The 14,673-nt window shown below is 38.9% G+C and overlaps 1 protein-coding gene across 3 annotated transcripts; it reads left to right on the top strand.

The window, feature by feature from the left end:
* The first annotated feature begins 4,513 nt into the window (after positions 1-4,513).
* Positions 4,514-9,152, top strand: LOC121780009 (small RNA degrading nuclease 5-like). 3 transcript variants are annotated; one of them, XM_042177524.1, is made up of 14 exons: positions 4,514-4,664; positions 5,126-5,182; positions 5,284-5,349; positions 5,439-5,572; positions 5,653-5,765; positions 5,999-6,124; positions 6,221-6,291; positions 6,830-6,889; positions 7,003-7,058; positions 7,281-7,341; positions 7,692-7,959; positions 8,300-8,481; positions 8,557-8,852; positions 8,931-9,152. In XM_042177524.1, exons 1-14 carry the CDS (start codon positions 4,569-4,571, stop codon positions 9,052-9,054), a joined length of 1,710 nt encoding a protein of 569 aa, XP_042033458.1. In that variant the 5' UTR covers positions 4,514-4,568; the 3' UTR covers positions 9,055-9,152. The 3 variants fall into 3 exon arrangements, with proteins under 3 accessions (XP_042033458.1, XP_042033457.1, XP_042033459.1); XM_042177523.1 differs by having other exon boundaries at positions 5,996-6,124; XM_042177525.1 differs by having other exon boundaries at positions 4,542-4,664; positions 5,118-5,182; positions 5,996-6,124.
* The last annotated feature ends 5,521 nt before the right edge of the window (positions 9,153-14,673 follow it).

Genomic DNA, 14,673 nt, shown 5'->3' with positions numbered 1-14,673 from the left:
CTGAAGCCGTGTCTACAGCTGCATATCTTATCAACAAGTGTCCCTCTACAGCAATAAAGGGGTCTATCCCGGATGAAATGTGGTATGGATCAAAATCAGATTATTCAAGGCTAAGACCTTTTGGGTGTAAGGCATTTGCTCATTTGAAGCAAGGAAAGCTAAATGCTAGGGCCTTGAAATGTATTATGCTAGGCTATCCAAAGGGTGTGAAGGGGTATAGGCTATGGTGTATTGAGCTTCAAAACCACAAGATAGTCATTAGCAGGGATGTAGTCTTTATTGAAGATGATATGCCATTTCTAAAGAGGGAAATTCCAGACAGGCCCCAAGAGATTACAGCAGATTCTGATATTACTTCTGATGATATGAGTCTTGAAGATAAGGAAGCAGGTGGAGCTTCTGAGAATCTGAGCAGTGGAGTTGATGATCAACCAGAAGCCACACCTGAGTATCAGATTGCAAGAGATAGGCCCAGGAGAAACACTAAGGCACCAGCTAGGTTTGCTGATTATGAGATGATCTATTATGCACTGAGTATAGCAGAACAGCTGGAGAATGCAGAGCCTAATACTTATCTTGAAGCTATGAGTGGACCAGAAAAGAATCAGTGGATACAAGCAATGAAGGAGGAAGTTGAATCTCTGATCAATAACAAAACATGGGTGTTGGTTGACAAGGCTGAATATAGGAAAGTTATTGGTTGCAAGTGGGTGTTTAAGAAGAAAATTGAGGCCACTGATGCAGAGAAAGTCAGATTTAAGGCTAGGCTCGTTGCAAAGGGATTCAATCAAGAAGAGGGAGTAGATTTTAATGAGGTCTACTCACCTGTTGTGAAGCACAATTCCATTAGAGTGCTCATGGCAGTGGCTGCAAAGAAAGATTGGGATCTGGAACAATTGGATGTGAAAACGGCCTTTTTGAACGGGGAACTTGAGGAGACAATTTACATGGATCAGCCTCTGGGATTTGAGGTACCTGGATCAGAGGAGAAAGTTTGTTTGCTCAAGAAAAGCTTATATGGTCTGAAACAGAGCAGCCGACAGTGGTATCTCAAGTTTGGAGAGAGTTTGGCTGATCTTGGCTTCAGTAGATCAATGTATGACAGCTGTGTGTTCATCAAAAGGCAGAAGAACAAGACACCTATCTACCTACTTCTCTATGTAGATGATATGCTCATATCCGGAGCAGATTCAATGGAGATCAAAAAGGTTAAGAAGCAGCTGATGAAAGCATTTGAAATGAAAGATCTTGGTAATGCAAGAAGAATACTAGGCATGGATATAGTCAGAATAAGAAGTGAGAAGAAGCTGTGGCTATTCCAGTCTGAGTATGTCCAGAAAATCCTGAAGAAATTCAGGGTTGACAACATGAGGAGTACTTCAACTCCAGTACCTATGCACCTTAAGCTGTCAAATGAGCAGTCAGCAAAAACAGATGAGGAAAGAAAGGAAATGGATGCCATCCCATATTCTAATATCATTGGAAGTTTAATGTATCTCATGATATGCACAAGGCCTGATATGGCTTATGCTATAAGTGTAACAAGTCGACACATGGCAGCTTATGGCAAACAACACTGGAGTGCTCTAAAATGGTCTCTGAGATATCTGGGAGGTGCTGGCAATCTGGGGATTTTGTTTACAGATCAAGGTGGAGCTCAGGAGGAGGAGGCATTGCAAGGCTACTATGACTCAGATTATGCCGCGAGTATTGACACTAGAAGATCGCAAACCGGCTATATATTCACTTTGTTTGGAGCTGCTATATGTTGGAAGTCAAGTCTACAGAATGTAGTTGCTCTATCTACCACTGAAGCTGAGTATATAGCTATGACTTCAGCTGTAAAGGAAGGCAAATGGCTGCTTGGACTCGTTGGTGAATTCGGTTTGAAGCAAACTGGAGTTACTATACACTGTGACAATAATGGGGCATTGTGCTTAGCCAAACATCAGATGTTCCATGAGCGTAGTAAACACATCGATGTCAGGCTGCATTTTATACGTGATGAAGTGGAAAGTGGGAGAGTGAGGCTGTTGAAAATTGACACAGCTCACAATCCCGCAGACATGTTGACAAAGCCCCTAAGTAAGGAGAAGTTTAGGTACTGTTGCAGATTGGTGAATATGCATCAGATTGTGTTTTGAGCATTGCTTCACCATCCAGGTGGAGATTGTTATAGAATATGGATGAAGAAGCGTTGCATGTACATGGAAGATTAGTGTGGAGATGCATCACACCAAAGCAAGAAGTGCAAGATCCAAAAGGTAGTTAGAAACGACCCCTAGCCGTTAGTGGTTATTGAGCTCTCTGTTGTAACTGCTCTTCAAGAAGTGAAGTCTCGATCACTTTATTAGAAAAATACATGATGTAGAGTTGTAATCAGTGTGAATCACATCCTTGAAGCAATAAAGAAATCTCTTTTTCTCTCCAACACAATAGCTCTACATTCTCTCTAGTTCTGGTTTCTTTCTCGATCAAACTCTTTAGTTCTTCAGTTTGTATTTATAAATTCTATATTATCTTTTATCATTTGTTTTAATTGTTTACTTAATTGACATTTTTACTTTTGTGTAAAGAAAATTCAAGTATTGCACATGGGTGATACTAGTCTGAGTATAATATAGGAGTATACAAGATATAACATCAAATTACAATGAAATTAAGTACATCATTTACAATGGACAGACTAAGATTCCTTTTGCAATGTATTCATTCGATTCAACCACACATTCTTCAATCATTAATATCCAAAGTAATTTCTCCAACTTGATACAAATAAGTGAGCTCTACTATAGTAGTATACTATATTCTACACATGCCATCTATATAATTATAAACCATTTCATTAGTAAGTCAAAAAATTCCGATCCTTAAAAGGAAAAAAGATGATGAACCAAATTATCACTCTTTTCCTAACACTAGCTTGCCTTTCCACCGCCGCCGCCTCAACCGGAGCCGGCATATCTATGGACCTAAAGGTCTCGGCATCCTCCATGAATCTTAACTTCTTCTTGACCTCGGGAGTGTTCAAGGGGAGCACCGTCACCGTCGTTGCCCGGAACCAGTTTTTGTTGGCGGAGAGGGAGCTTTCGGTGGTCGGAGGCACCGGGGCCTTTCGAAATGCTCGTGGCTATGCGATTACAAGCAGCTATTTTAATGATCCGGTGGAGAACTATAGTGTGATCGAGTATACGATTTATGTGACAACTCCTAGGAGATGTTCCTATGTCTCGAGTGATTAATGTGTAATGTGTGTATGATGTTTTATTTTATTACTATCATGTGTTGTGTGTGGTGATTGTGTGAATAAAGAACGTGTATATATCGTTCTATAATAGTAAGATGTTTATTTTAATAGTGAAACAATAGTCCGGACCTTGACGTAGAATAGTGTACCAAAATTCCTATACTTAAAAGTGGACATTTCCAAAGAAGGAAAATGTTTTATGAATAGTCATGTACTTTGTTCATTGTTAATACTAATACTAGTATTCCCTCCATTCCAACTAAATTGAGTCAAAAACTTTTAGGCATGTAGATTGAGAAATTATGTTGAAAAGTAGAAGATATGAAAAAAAGATAAAGACATAGTAACGTATGTGATCGAATAATTGATTAGATGTTCTGTTTTTTGCCAAAAAAATGAAATGAACCAACTTAGTTAGGACATTTCAAAAAGGAATACGACTCAACTTAATTGGGACAGATGAAGTACTATTTTCAGTTATTTTGGTTTCAATACTTTTATATTTTTCTTAATATTCTTTTTCATTTTTAAAATATGACTTTAAAATCCAATTAATTTTAAAAATTCAAAATTAATATTTAACCAAGCAAATTTGATTAACACTCTTTCCGTCCATAAGAGTATGCACTTTTGGTTAGACACAAATTTTAATGCACAATTGATCAAGTAAAAGAGAGATAAAAAGAAAAAGTATTGATGTATTGCATTAATGGAGAATGAGTCTTACTTAATTAGATAGAACAATTTTTAAAATTAGAAAGTGCATACTTTTATTGGACGTACTAAAAATGAAAGATTGTGTACTCATATGGGACAAAATGGGACAAAGGAAGTAGGAACATATGTAACCATAAGTATATAAAAATGACAATAACATAATCATATATTTCAATCTAACCAGACATTTGCAATCAAAATATATGTACAAAACTGTGAAACATTCTTTAATTCTATAAGATACATAAGATTTATTTTTATGAATAAAATTACACTATTATTGATTATCATAAAGGATTAATTTTGTAACTTTGAACAAGTGGTGGTTAGTTAGTTTTGGAGTGTGTACCTCATGATAATATTAACCAATATAATGTCCCTCCTTTTAAACATATTTATAAAATTAATTTGATTCAAATTCATATTTTGGAAAGAATCTTTTGAAAAGAAAATAATAAAAATAAAAAGCAAAAAAATTGACTGAAATCTAATTAAAAAATTAGGGCAAATGTAAGGCTTACTGAAATCTAATTAAAAAATTAGGGCAAATGTAAGGCTTACTATCAATCAACATTCACTTATCTCTTCCTCGTACCGATACAACATGAATTCCACAGACGATGAACTCCAGAAGCAAAATGAGGGAAACACCGAAGCCAGTGGCATTGCGAAATCCTTCTTTGATATCTATGGCCCAGAGGTTTTACTTTTCTCAAATTCCCAGTTATTTTAGCTCAATTGAAATCGTTCAAGATTATATGTAAATCTTATTTTGCCGCCTTAGAATTTCGTTGAAATTGTTTCAAGATTGCCTTTTTTTTTGGGTATTCTATATGTTTGCATACACTTTGATTAGTGAGTGATTGGGCATCACAGGGAGCTATATTTTGGGGGAAATTTTGTTAAATATGTAAGCAAAGTAAACGAGAAGGGTTTCTAGAAAAAATTAAAGACATGGTTTCTTGAGCTAATTATAGGTTTGTTAAAAGCTGGTTCTTTTAATTTGAAAGGAAATACATTGTGAAATTCTGTTTTAATTTGTTGGGTGCGCTTGTGTTTGCATTTTGTCTATTGAATGCTCTGTTAAAATGTAGAGAGCTGCTTTGATTTTCGTTAATATTGTGTAGGTCTAAGCTCATGGTTTCCTTTTTAGTTGTGCAGGCAAGAGCAGACGTCGAATTTAAGGAGACTAAAGCTACCTCAGCCTTGAATTTCCAGGTGTGGTCTGATGTCTGAAGCTTATATAGCTTATATAGATTGTTCCCCGTAGCTCTTCTTTTAAAGTGGCGTTAGTCATTCGTTGCCGTTTCTTGTTGTAGGATGTCCAAGGACTTGCCACCTGGGTGCTTGCTGAGGGCTTCATGCCATCGTGGGTTTTTATTAAAGTAAAGATCTCAATTGCTTCTCAGTTCTGGATATGTCAGTGCAAATATCATTTCGTTGTCAGTTTACATCTTCTGATTGTTATTTGCAGAACAAGCCCTTAATTCCCAAAGTCGTCATGCTTTATATCCCCGGACTTGATGCAGCACTGTATTTGTCACAGTCCAAACTTTTAAAAAGTCTTAAAGAATGTTGTGGAATTCCTAGACCAGTTTTAGCTCTAAGGTAGTTACTAATTAGTACACATATCTTGAATTGAGATTCTTTACTTCTATTTCTAATATTTCCCTTTTGCTATGTGTTAGCTGTGTATCAGATGGAATGCAGACTATAGATGCTCTACTTACATGCAAAGTTAAAAGAAAAAGGGAGGAGAACGAACAGATTGAAAAGAAAGCTGCACGGATATCTTCTCAAGGTTTGTGTTTCTTCGGATACTTCATATTCTGGAAATTCCATCTGAACTTTTTGAAGCATGCGCTTCCTGCCATATCCATTGGGACTTAACTAATGTGTGCAAGAAAAGTAAATAAAGTAATGATATGAGAAAAGGAGAGGTTCACATCTGGTTTTAGCATTATACAACATGGTTCTAGCTGCCATGCCCCTGCTGGATTTATTATGGTTCCACCTAATTCATGCTTTTAGCAGGAAATCGGGACTCTTCAGGTGATGCATCTCCTGTTGATTTAAAAGGAAACTTGCCGTTCCCAGTTACTTACTACACACTTACACCTAAGCAATTGGAAGATAATGGATATTGTTTCAAAGATCCAGGTGATGCTATATATCCTCTAAAAGGAGCTTTATAAATATCTTACTTTGTTTAAAATACGCATTGTAATAGTTTTTTAAAACCTTTGGCTCTTGCAGACTTTCTTTCAACACTTCCTGCTCCTTCTGGAACTCCATTGCATGGGATTTTGGCACTTGACTGTGAAATGGTACGATAGCGGATGTTAGTTCTGATATTAAATTTGACCAGAGGGCTTAAATAGAAAAAAATAACTCCAATTTAGATTTGGTGCTTAAGAGCAGAAAACAATAGAACTCTTTCCATTATTTGAATTGTTCCCTTGTTCTTCCTTTAACTACCTGAAAGAGGATGTGGGGATTACAATCCCTTCGTAACAACTCATCCTCTTTGTAATAAAATTTTCTGTTTCATATCAATTGGAAACGGAAATGATATAATATCATCCCTCTGTATAGGGAAAATAGAGACCAAGTTCCGTACTTGCTTGGCAGATCGGCTTTCAGTGGTTCTACTGCTTGATTGTTTCATCTTTATCAATGATTTTTATTCTTTCCATCAGAGTATTAGAGTATTAATTAATAAAATAGTGTCGGGGCTGGGTCAAGATTGAGGTCATATTCCTGAAACCGCACTTTATATTCCTGTCTTGACTTTGAAGAAGTGCACTTTTGGAAGTCATTTAGTGTTATCTATAATTATTTTTGTTCACCAATTTGTTTTGCCAGTGCATTACAAGAAAAGGTTTTGAGCTTACAAGAATTACGCTGGTTGGTACAACTGGGCAGGTAGGATTCATTTTAGTGCACAAAAAAGGTGCATGCATTTTCTGTGATGGTTGTAAACTATAGTTTATGAATTTATACTGGTACACGATTGCCTAATTTTATTATACATGCAGATATTGTTGGATAAGCTTGTTAAACCAGCAAATCCTATTACTGATTACAACACAAGGTACATGGTTTTTTGAACTATTCTGAGAAACTGCATCTTATGTGTGTCATCTAATGAGGTTTGAACTATGGTGGTGGAATATTTTCAGAAATCATGAGTCAGAACCAAATAAATGGCTGAATCCTGATTTAACTTAATTGGGACCTGTGAACATTAAGAACTCTAGCTTTTGGCAGGGTTGAATCAAGCATATTAAGACTTTGAGGTTTTATGCAATTGCAGGTATAGTGGAATCACTCACGAGATGCTGGAAAGCGTTACTACAACACTTGAAGATGTTCAGGTCTATTTTGACCTTCTGGCTTTTCTTATTGTAATACGTTGAATTATCGCCTCATCTAAATGCATGAGATATTAGATAGTTTTTGAATATTTGAACAAGTTCAAAATCCTATCTTAGACGTGGCACCTGCTTTTGATAAAAGACTGGCATTAAATTTTGAGGCCACCATCTTTTATTTCTGCTTGCCTATCTAATACTATGCCTAAGACCACCTCATCTGGCTATTAGAGAGGGATATTATGTAGCTTTCAATGAACTCCGCTGCTTTATCCCGATGACCTCCTTTCCAGCTTCCTAGATTTATTATGTTAATTATATTTATGTGTTTTAACAGCTGCTTATTTCTTCAGGAAGATTTTCTGGGACTTGTTTACAAGGAGACTATCCTTGTTGGGCATTCACTGGAAAATGATTTGTTAGCTTTGAAGATCAAACATGATTTGGTGATTGATACCGCAATTTTGTATAGACACCCTAGAGGTCAGTCTTATAAAACAGCTTTGCGCGTGTTAACAAGAAAGTTCCTTTCCATAGTGATACAAGATTCAGGAAATGGACATGATAGCGTTGAAGATGCTAGAGCTACAATGGAGCTTGCATTATTAAAAATTAAACATGGTATGTAATTTATCCGCGTTTTAGATAGGAGTATATGCTAAATCATGCTAATGCATTTTTAATTATTTAACTTTTTTAGAAGCTCATGGTTGCATTATAGCTGTCAGCTTAACAAATTATCAGTTTTTAGGAACAATTATTTTTACAATCGAACTATATCTGGTCCGACGAGTCCTGTTTGATCATGATTTGAAGTGCGTTTATACGTAATGGCATATTGATGTCTTCGATCATTCTGAATAATATTTTTTCTTTGACGTTATTCATTTGAGTATTCTTGTTTATGTTTGAATGATATATTTACTCTTATCTTATTCTTTGGTTGTTCCACTGGTATCAGGTCCCGGTTTTGGCTTGCCCCCGGCGCTTATGCGGAAGAAACTCCTGACCGTATTAAGTGACTCTGGCAAAACATCTTCTTTGATTGATAACGTATCTATAGTGAAGCGATACGCCTCTGAATCATCTCATTCAATTCCTGTATCTAGTGACGACGAAGCTCTTATGAAAGCCAGAAAAGAGGTATTCATACTTCTTTTCTTCTTTTTGGATTAGTCTTTATTCCTCTTTATCTCATGGTTTTTTTTAAATGCTCAGGTAAAAAGCGACCGGGTGCAGTTCATCTGGACACAGTTCTCGGAGTTGTATTCTCATTTCAAGAAACAAGCAGACGACGACGAGAGCCTAAATACAAAGATAGCAGAGATGATCTCCTTGCTTACATGTAGTAAGAAGCCTTCCAGTAGAAAGAGAAGCGCGTACAAGGCCACTTCGGAGCTGGAGGATATTCTTAGTCGAATAAACAGCAGAGTGAAAAGCATATATTCCTCTCTACCTGACAACGCCATGCTCGTTATCTGTACAGGCCACGGAGACACTGCAACAGTACAGAAGTAAGATCCATTGTTGGTTTACAGTGTTTAAATGTTAGAGGCTTGTCGAGTTAGCTAACCTCATGCTTTGTTGTGAAGATTACGGAATATCCTCTCGGAGCGAAAAGAAACCGTGCATTGCCGAGAGAAGATGGTGAAAGTACTGGAGGAGTTGCAGGCTCAAGCTGAAGTAGGCTTGTGTTTTCTTGGCATCAAACACTGATAACATCTCTCTCTCTCTGTTGTAGTAATTATTGATTTTTTGTTGAGAAAAGATAGATTAATCCAAAATTTTAATATATCTTCAAATTTTGTTACAAATCTGGTTTCATGTTGTGGTCTGTGTTACACTATCTATCATTATATTGTTGTAAACTAATAATCACAATTATATGCAATCATCATTCATCCAATAACACAAAAAATGAAAAAGGAGAAAAATGGAAACGATTGATATATTTTTCTCATTTCCAACATAGCTAATGAGATTGAATTTTTTATTATATGAAAGAAAAAAAAATATATCTCCTTAACTTGATAGCTGATAGGCCATGGTTTACACAATTGGGTTTCAGCCCATAACACTTCACAGGGTCCAGTTAGATAAATGGTCTAAAGCCCACAATATTTAGGTACGTAGATATATTGGTTAAAATTGAGAGTCCAATTCAATAATAAAAATACTTGTAGCTAAATATATAAATATGAAAAAGTATATTGGTACGCTTTGAAGAATAACTTTGTTGGTAGGTAAGATTATTTAAAAGATTATTAATCAAATGACCCTTACAAGAATGGCGGCGTAATAGAATTAACCAACTTTGATTTGGTAGCCAAAATCATGATTGTTGATAAATCATATTTTCTTTTTCCATTTTGCAATTTTACTGTTAGCATAATACTAATTAAATACGTGATTCATGATGATTTTAATTTAACTAAATGTCGCGTTTATTTAAAGTTCGTGTACGTAATTCTGGGTAAGTTGTCGGTTAGTTTTTGCTGTTTGTATTTTTTTCAATATTTGGCTATCGAACCACAAATTCAGACTTAGGTGCATATGTGTTCTCTCATAAAAAAAATTATTCATAAATTTTCCCTCCATCCAGAATTCAACACGACGAGCACAAACTGTGCTCACCAAGAATCCCCGCTGTTGTATAGGGCTATGATTTATTCATTCAAGTATATTTCAATGGCAGAAGATACACGCCTAATATAGGCAGCAAGATTATATACATATGGAATTATTTTGGTATGATTTACCCTAGCTATAAATCAGGAAAGGATCATTCTACATTAATTCCACAATCTTCGTATAATCTTCGTATAATCCTCGCATGATCTTCGCTGATTTCTAACACTCCCCCTCAAGTTGAACAATAGGATCTCCTATTTTCAACTTGCCCAATACTTCTCTGAAGCTCCTTGCATCCACTGCCTTTGTAAGAATATCTGCTAGGTGATCTCTCGAGCGAACAAATGGAAGATCTATCACTTTTGCCTCTATATTCTCCTTGATGAAGTGACGGTCTACCTCAACATGTTTCGTCCGATCATGTTGTACTGGATTTTCAGATATGCTGATTGCTGCTTTGTTGTCACAGAAAAGTCTACACGACTCGTTTGGCGTCAAGCCAAGTTCTGTCATTAGCTTCTTTATCCATAGGATTTCTGTCAGCCCACTTCTGATCCCACGGAACTCTGCTTCTGCACTTGACAAGGCCACCACCTTTTGCTTCTTGCTTCGCCATGTCACAAGATTACCTCCCACAAATGTAAAGTACCCTGCGGTAAATCTCCGGTCATTTGGATTCCCTGCCCAATCTGCATCGGTGAATCCATGCACTGCTAAGTTCCCATGGTTCTCGAACAATATCCCATGTCCTGGAGTTCCCTTCAAGTAGCGCACAATCCTTAATGCCGCTTCCCAATGGTCAGCTTGAGGTTTATGCATGAATTGACTCACTATTCCCACAGCATATGCAATATCCGGCCTTGTGTGAGAAAGATAGATAAGCTTACCTACCAGACGTTGATATCTTGTTTGGTGCGTAAGCTCTGCCCCTTCAGTCAGTCGGAGACCATGGTTCTGCATCATCGGTGTTTCTGCGGGCTTGCAATCTAGCATTCCTATTTCTGTTAGGAGATCTAGAACGTACTTCCGTTGGCTTATGAATATTCCCTTCTTGGATCGCATCACCTCAATACCCAGGAAATATTTCAAGAGACCCAGATCTTTCATTTCAAACTCCGCAAATAAGTTCTTCCTTAGCTGTCTTATTTCTTCTTCATCATCTCCAGTCAGGATCATGTCATCTACGTAGATGATCAGGCATGTGATTTTCTCATCTTTCTTTTTTAGGAATAGAGTATGATCTGAGTTACTCTGTTTGTATCCGTATTTCTTCATTACTTCAGTAAATCTTCCAAACCATGCCCTTGGTGACTGCTTCAACCCATAAAGGGTCTTCTTAAGTTTACACACTTCTCCCGTCTTGAATTCTCCCTCAAAGCCTAGTGGAGCTTCCATATAGACTGGTTTAGTCAATTCACCATGTAGGAAGGCGTTGGTTACATCAAACTGGTGTAGTGGCCAGTCTTTTGTTGCAGCAATAGAAAACAGTACACGAATGGTGTTCATCTTGGCCACCGGTGAGAAGGTCTCTGCATAATCAACTCCATAGGTTTGAGTATAGCCTTTCGCCACTAGCCTTGCTTTGTAGCGTTCAATAGACCCGTCTGGTTTCCTCTTGATTGTGAACACCCATCGACATCCCACTAGTCTAGACCCTTCTGGTCTCGCGCATACTTCCCACGTTTTGCTCTTCATCAGTGCATTCATTTCTACAAGCATTGCTTCTCTCCAATGTGGAATCTGCATTGCTTCCTCGGCTGACCTGGGAATCTCTTCTTCCTTATACAGGGCCGTCATAAACGCCCCTGCCATTTCTGTCAGATTTGCTTTAGCCAGATTTGCCACAGAATATCTACTTTTCCTCGAGATCCGTTCTGGACTGTATCGCTTGGGTGGGACACCCCTTGTGCTTCGATACGGGAGTGTATACTGTCCGGTATCTCCATCGATCACAGCATTTTCTACATCTTCGGTTAGTTCTGCAGCTGAGTCATTAGGAATATTTCTACTATTGCCTTCAGTTTCAGAGATTACCTCGGATATCATTGGAGGAGGACTGTTGGGTCGCGGTAATTGAGGAGGCTCTACAGCCGACGAGACAGGCTCGGCGGTAGTGCTAGCCGTCTCGAGTGGTTCCGCAACAGAGTCACTTGGTGATGGCACAAACCAGTTTAGGGGTCCACTTGTCCTATCAACATTAGTCTTACTACTCTCCCCCTGACCACTAAGACTGGTGTAATAGTATTCTCACTCCAAAAAATTACAGTTCATGGTTGTGATTATCTTTCTAGACGAAGGATCAAAGCACCTATAACCCTTTTGGTTGATCCCATACCCCAAAAAAATACATTTTATGGCGCAAGCGGAAAACTTTGTTCTCTCGTGTTTGGGAACATGGACATACACGGAGCATCCGAAAATCTTAGGGGTACGGTAAGGGGTTCAGGCACATCGCCTAGGGAAGATAAAAGTTGTAATGGGGTCTTCATTTTCAAAATTTTTGTAGGGAGACGATTCACCAAATAAACAGACGTGGCAACTGCCTCAGGCCAAAGAAATTTTGGAACATTGGAATCAAAAAACAGTGCACGAGTTATTTCCATAATTATTCTATTTTTCCTCTCGGCTACTCCATTTTGTTCGGGGGTATATGGGCATGAGGTTTGGTGAACTAACCCGTTTTCCGTGAAAAAATTTGCCATTTCGTTATTGACGAACTCCCTCCCATTATCAGATCTAAGGACTTTAATGGTTGTCTGAAATTGAATTTGGATTAGTTTGTAAAAAAGGACAAATTTATCATAAACCTCGGATTTATTCTTTAAAAAATATACCCAAGTCATCCTTGAACAATCATCCACGAAAATAAAAAAATATCGAAAACTATGATCACCAATAACGGGCGCAGGGCCCCAAACGTCAGCATGCACTAAAGAAAACAAATTCTTGACACGAGTTTCAGAAGACTTAAACGACTGTCTGTGGTTTTTCGCCAAAACACAAGACTCACACTCAAAATCCTTGAGATGGGAAAAACTAGGAAAAAGCAATTTAAAATAACCAAGAGATGGATGACCTGACGTCTGTGCCACAACCAAGCATCTCGAGTCGCAGATCCGTGAGCCAGCATTGCGGCACTGCCTTGGTGAGCCATCTCATCAACATAGTAAAGGCCTTGACGCTCAGTGCCACGCCCAATTATCCTCCTCGTCCTGATATCCTGTAATACACAGAAATTAGGGTGCATAAGCAATGTACAATTTAATTCCTTCGTCACGTGGCTAATAGACATCAACTTGTGAGACAAGTTGGGAACATATAGGCAATTCGACAGTCTTAATGTTGGTGAAATCTCAATTGTCCCACTCCCCTCTACCGAAGTTAATTCCCCATCTGCAGTCTGAATATGACTTTTCATAGAACCACAAAAATTAACAAAATCCTTCCTATCATGGGTCATCGTGTCAGTGGCCCCACAATCAAAAATCCACCGTTCATCTTTATCACCAATTTTATGTTTGACCGTACATGCAATGGGCAGATCGTGCAATATTTTAAAACTATTAGGACTGACTAAGGCATTATCACAAATTGGTGGGTCAGTTTTCGAATTATTCATAGTGTGGGGGGCAGTCTGCAAGGTATGGGGTCTCTTGTGTGATTTAACAAAATAATGGGGATTTTTAGGAAAGAAATAAGATGGGTAGGGCTTGTTCAACCCTAACCCATTACCTCCTTCCCCCAAAGCAGCCGCGCCGTTCTCCGACCCTCCGATGCGTCCGGCGAAAGCTGCCTGCCCCACCTCTTCTCCACGTCTGCCGCCGCCGCCGCCTGGAGTTCCATTCTCTGCACCACCTCGTCCTCGGACGGTACCCTCTGTTCCGCCATTTTCGTCAACTCCGATGGCCAATTTGGCCTTTCCCTTTTGATTCTCCTCCCACCAATCCGGGAAACCAACCAATTTGAAGCAAGTTTCCCGGGTATGTTTGTTCATACCGCAATTTGAGCACCATAGCTTGGTTTTGTCGGGTTTGGTTGCTCCGCGGCGGTTGTTGGTGGCGGCGTGGTGTGGTCCGAAACGGATTGGCGGCTGCTGGGGCTGCGGGGTCTGGAATCGGGTGTTTCGGGCTCCAAATCCGAGCCCTACCCGTTGCGGCGGTTGAATCAGGGTTCGCCGGCGGCATTATCTTGAGCTGTATGGCTTCCCTCTTCACCCAGCCATATGCGACATCTACTGGAGGGGCTGGGCTTTCTTTGAGGATGTCTCTTCTCGTCCCTTCGAATTGGGGGTTCAACCCCGCCAAGAACTTGTATAATCTTCTTTGATTTATGATATTTCGGTACTCACCAACTCCTTTGTCACAGCAGGTGATGGTCTTTGTCTGGCACCGATCGATTTCGATCCATACTCCATGTAGGGTTCTCCAATACGTCTCCAGATCCATGTCCCCTTGGACGATTCGGTTGGCCTTATCCTCCAGGTCGTAAATCATATATGAGTCCGACGTACTCTGGTACGTCACGGCTAAGCTGTCCCAGATGGCCTTCGCACTTTGGTGATGTGCGAAATCTCCGACGATTTCGATCTCCATATTGTCCACGATCCAGGAGAAGACCACTAAATCGGTCTCCTCCCACTCCAGATATTCTTTATCGGTTGGCTTTGGTGGTTCCGGCACTCCGGTGATATGCCGTAGTGCCCTC

The sequence above is a fragment of the Salvia splendens genome, chromosome 19 (genome assembly GCF_004379255.2).
Source record: "Salvia splendens isolate huo1 chromosome 19, SspV2, whole genome shotgun sequence".
Taxonomy (NCBI): Eukaryota; Viridiplantae; Streptophyta; class Magnoliopsida; order Lamiales; family Lamiaceae; genus Salvia; species Salvia splendens.
This window is presented reverse-complemented; position numbering and strand designations above follow the sequence as displayed.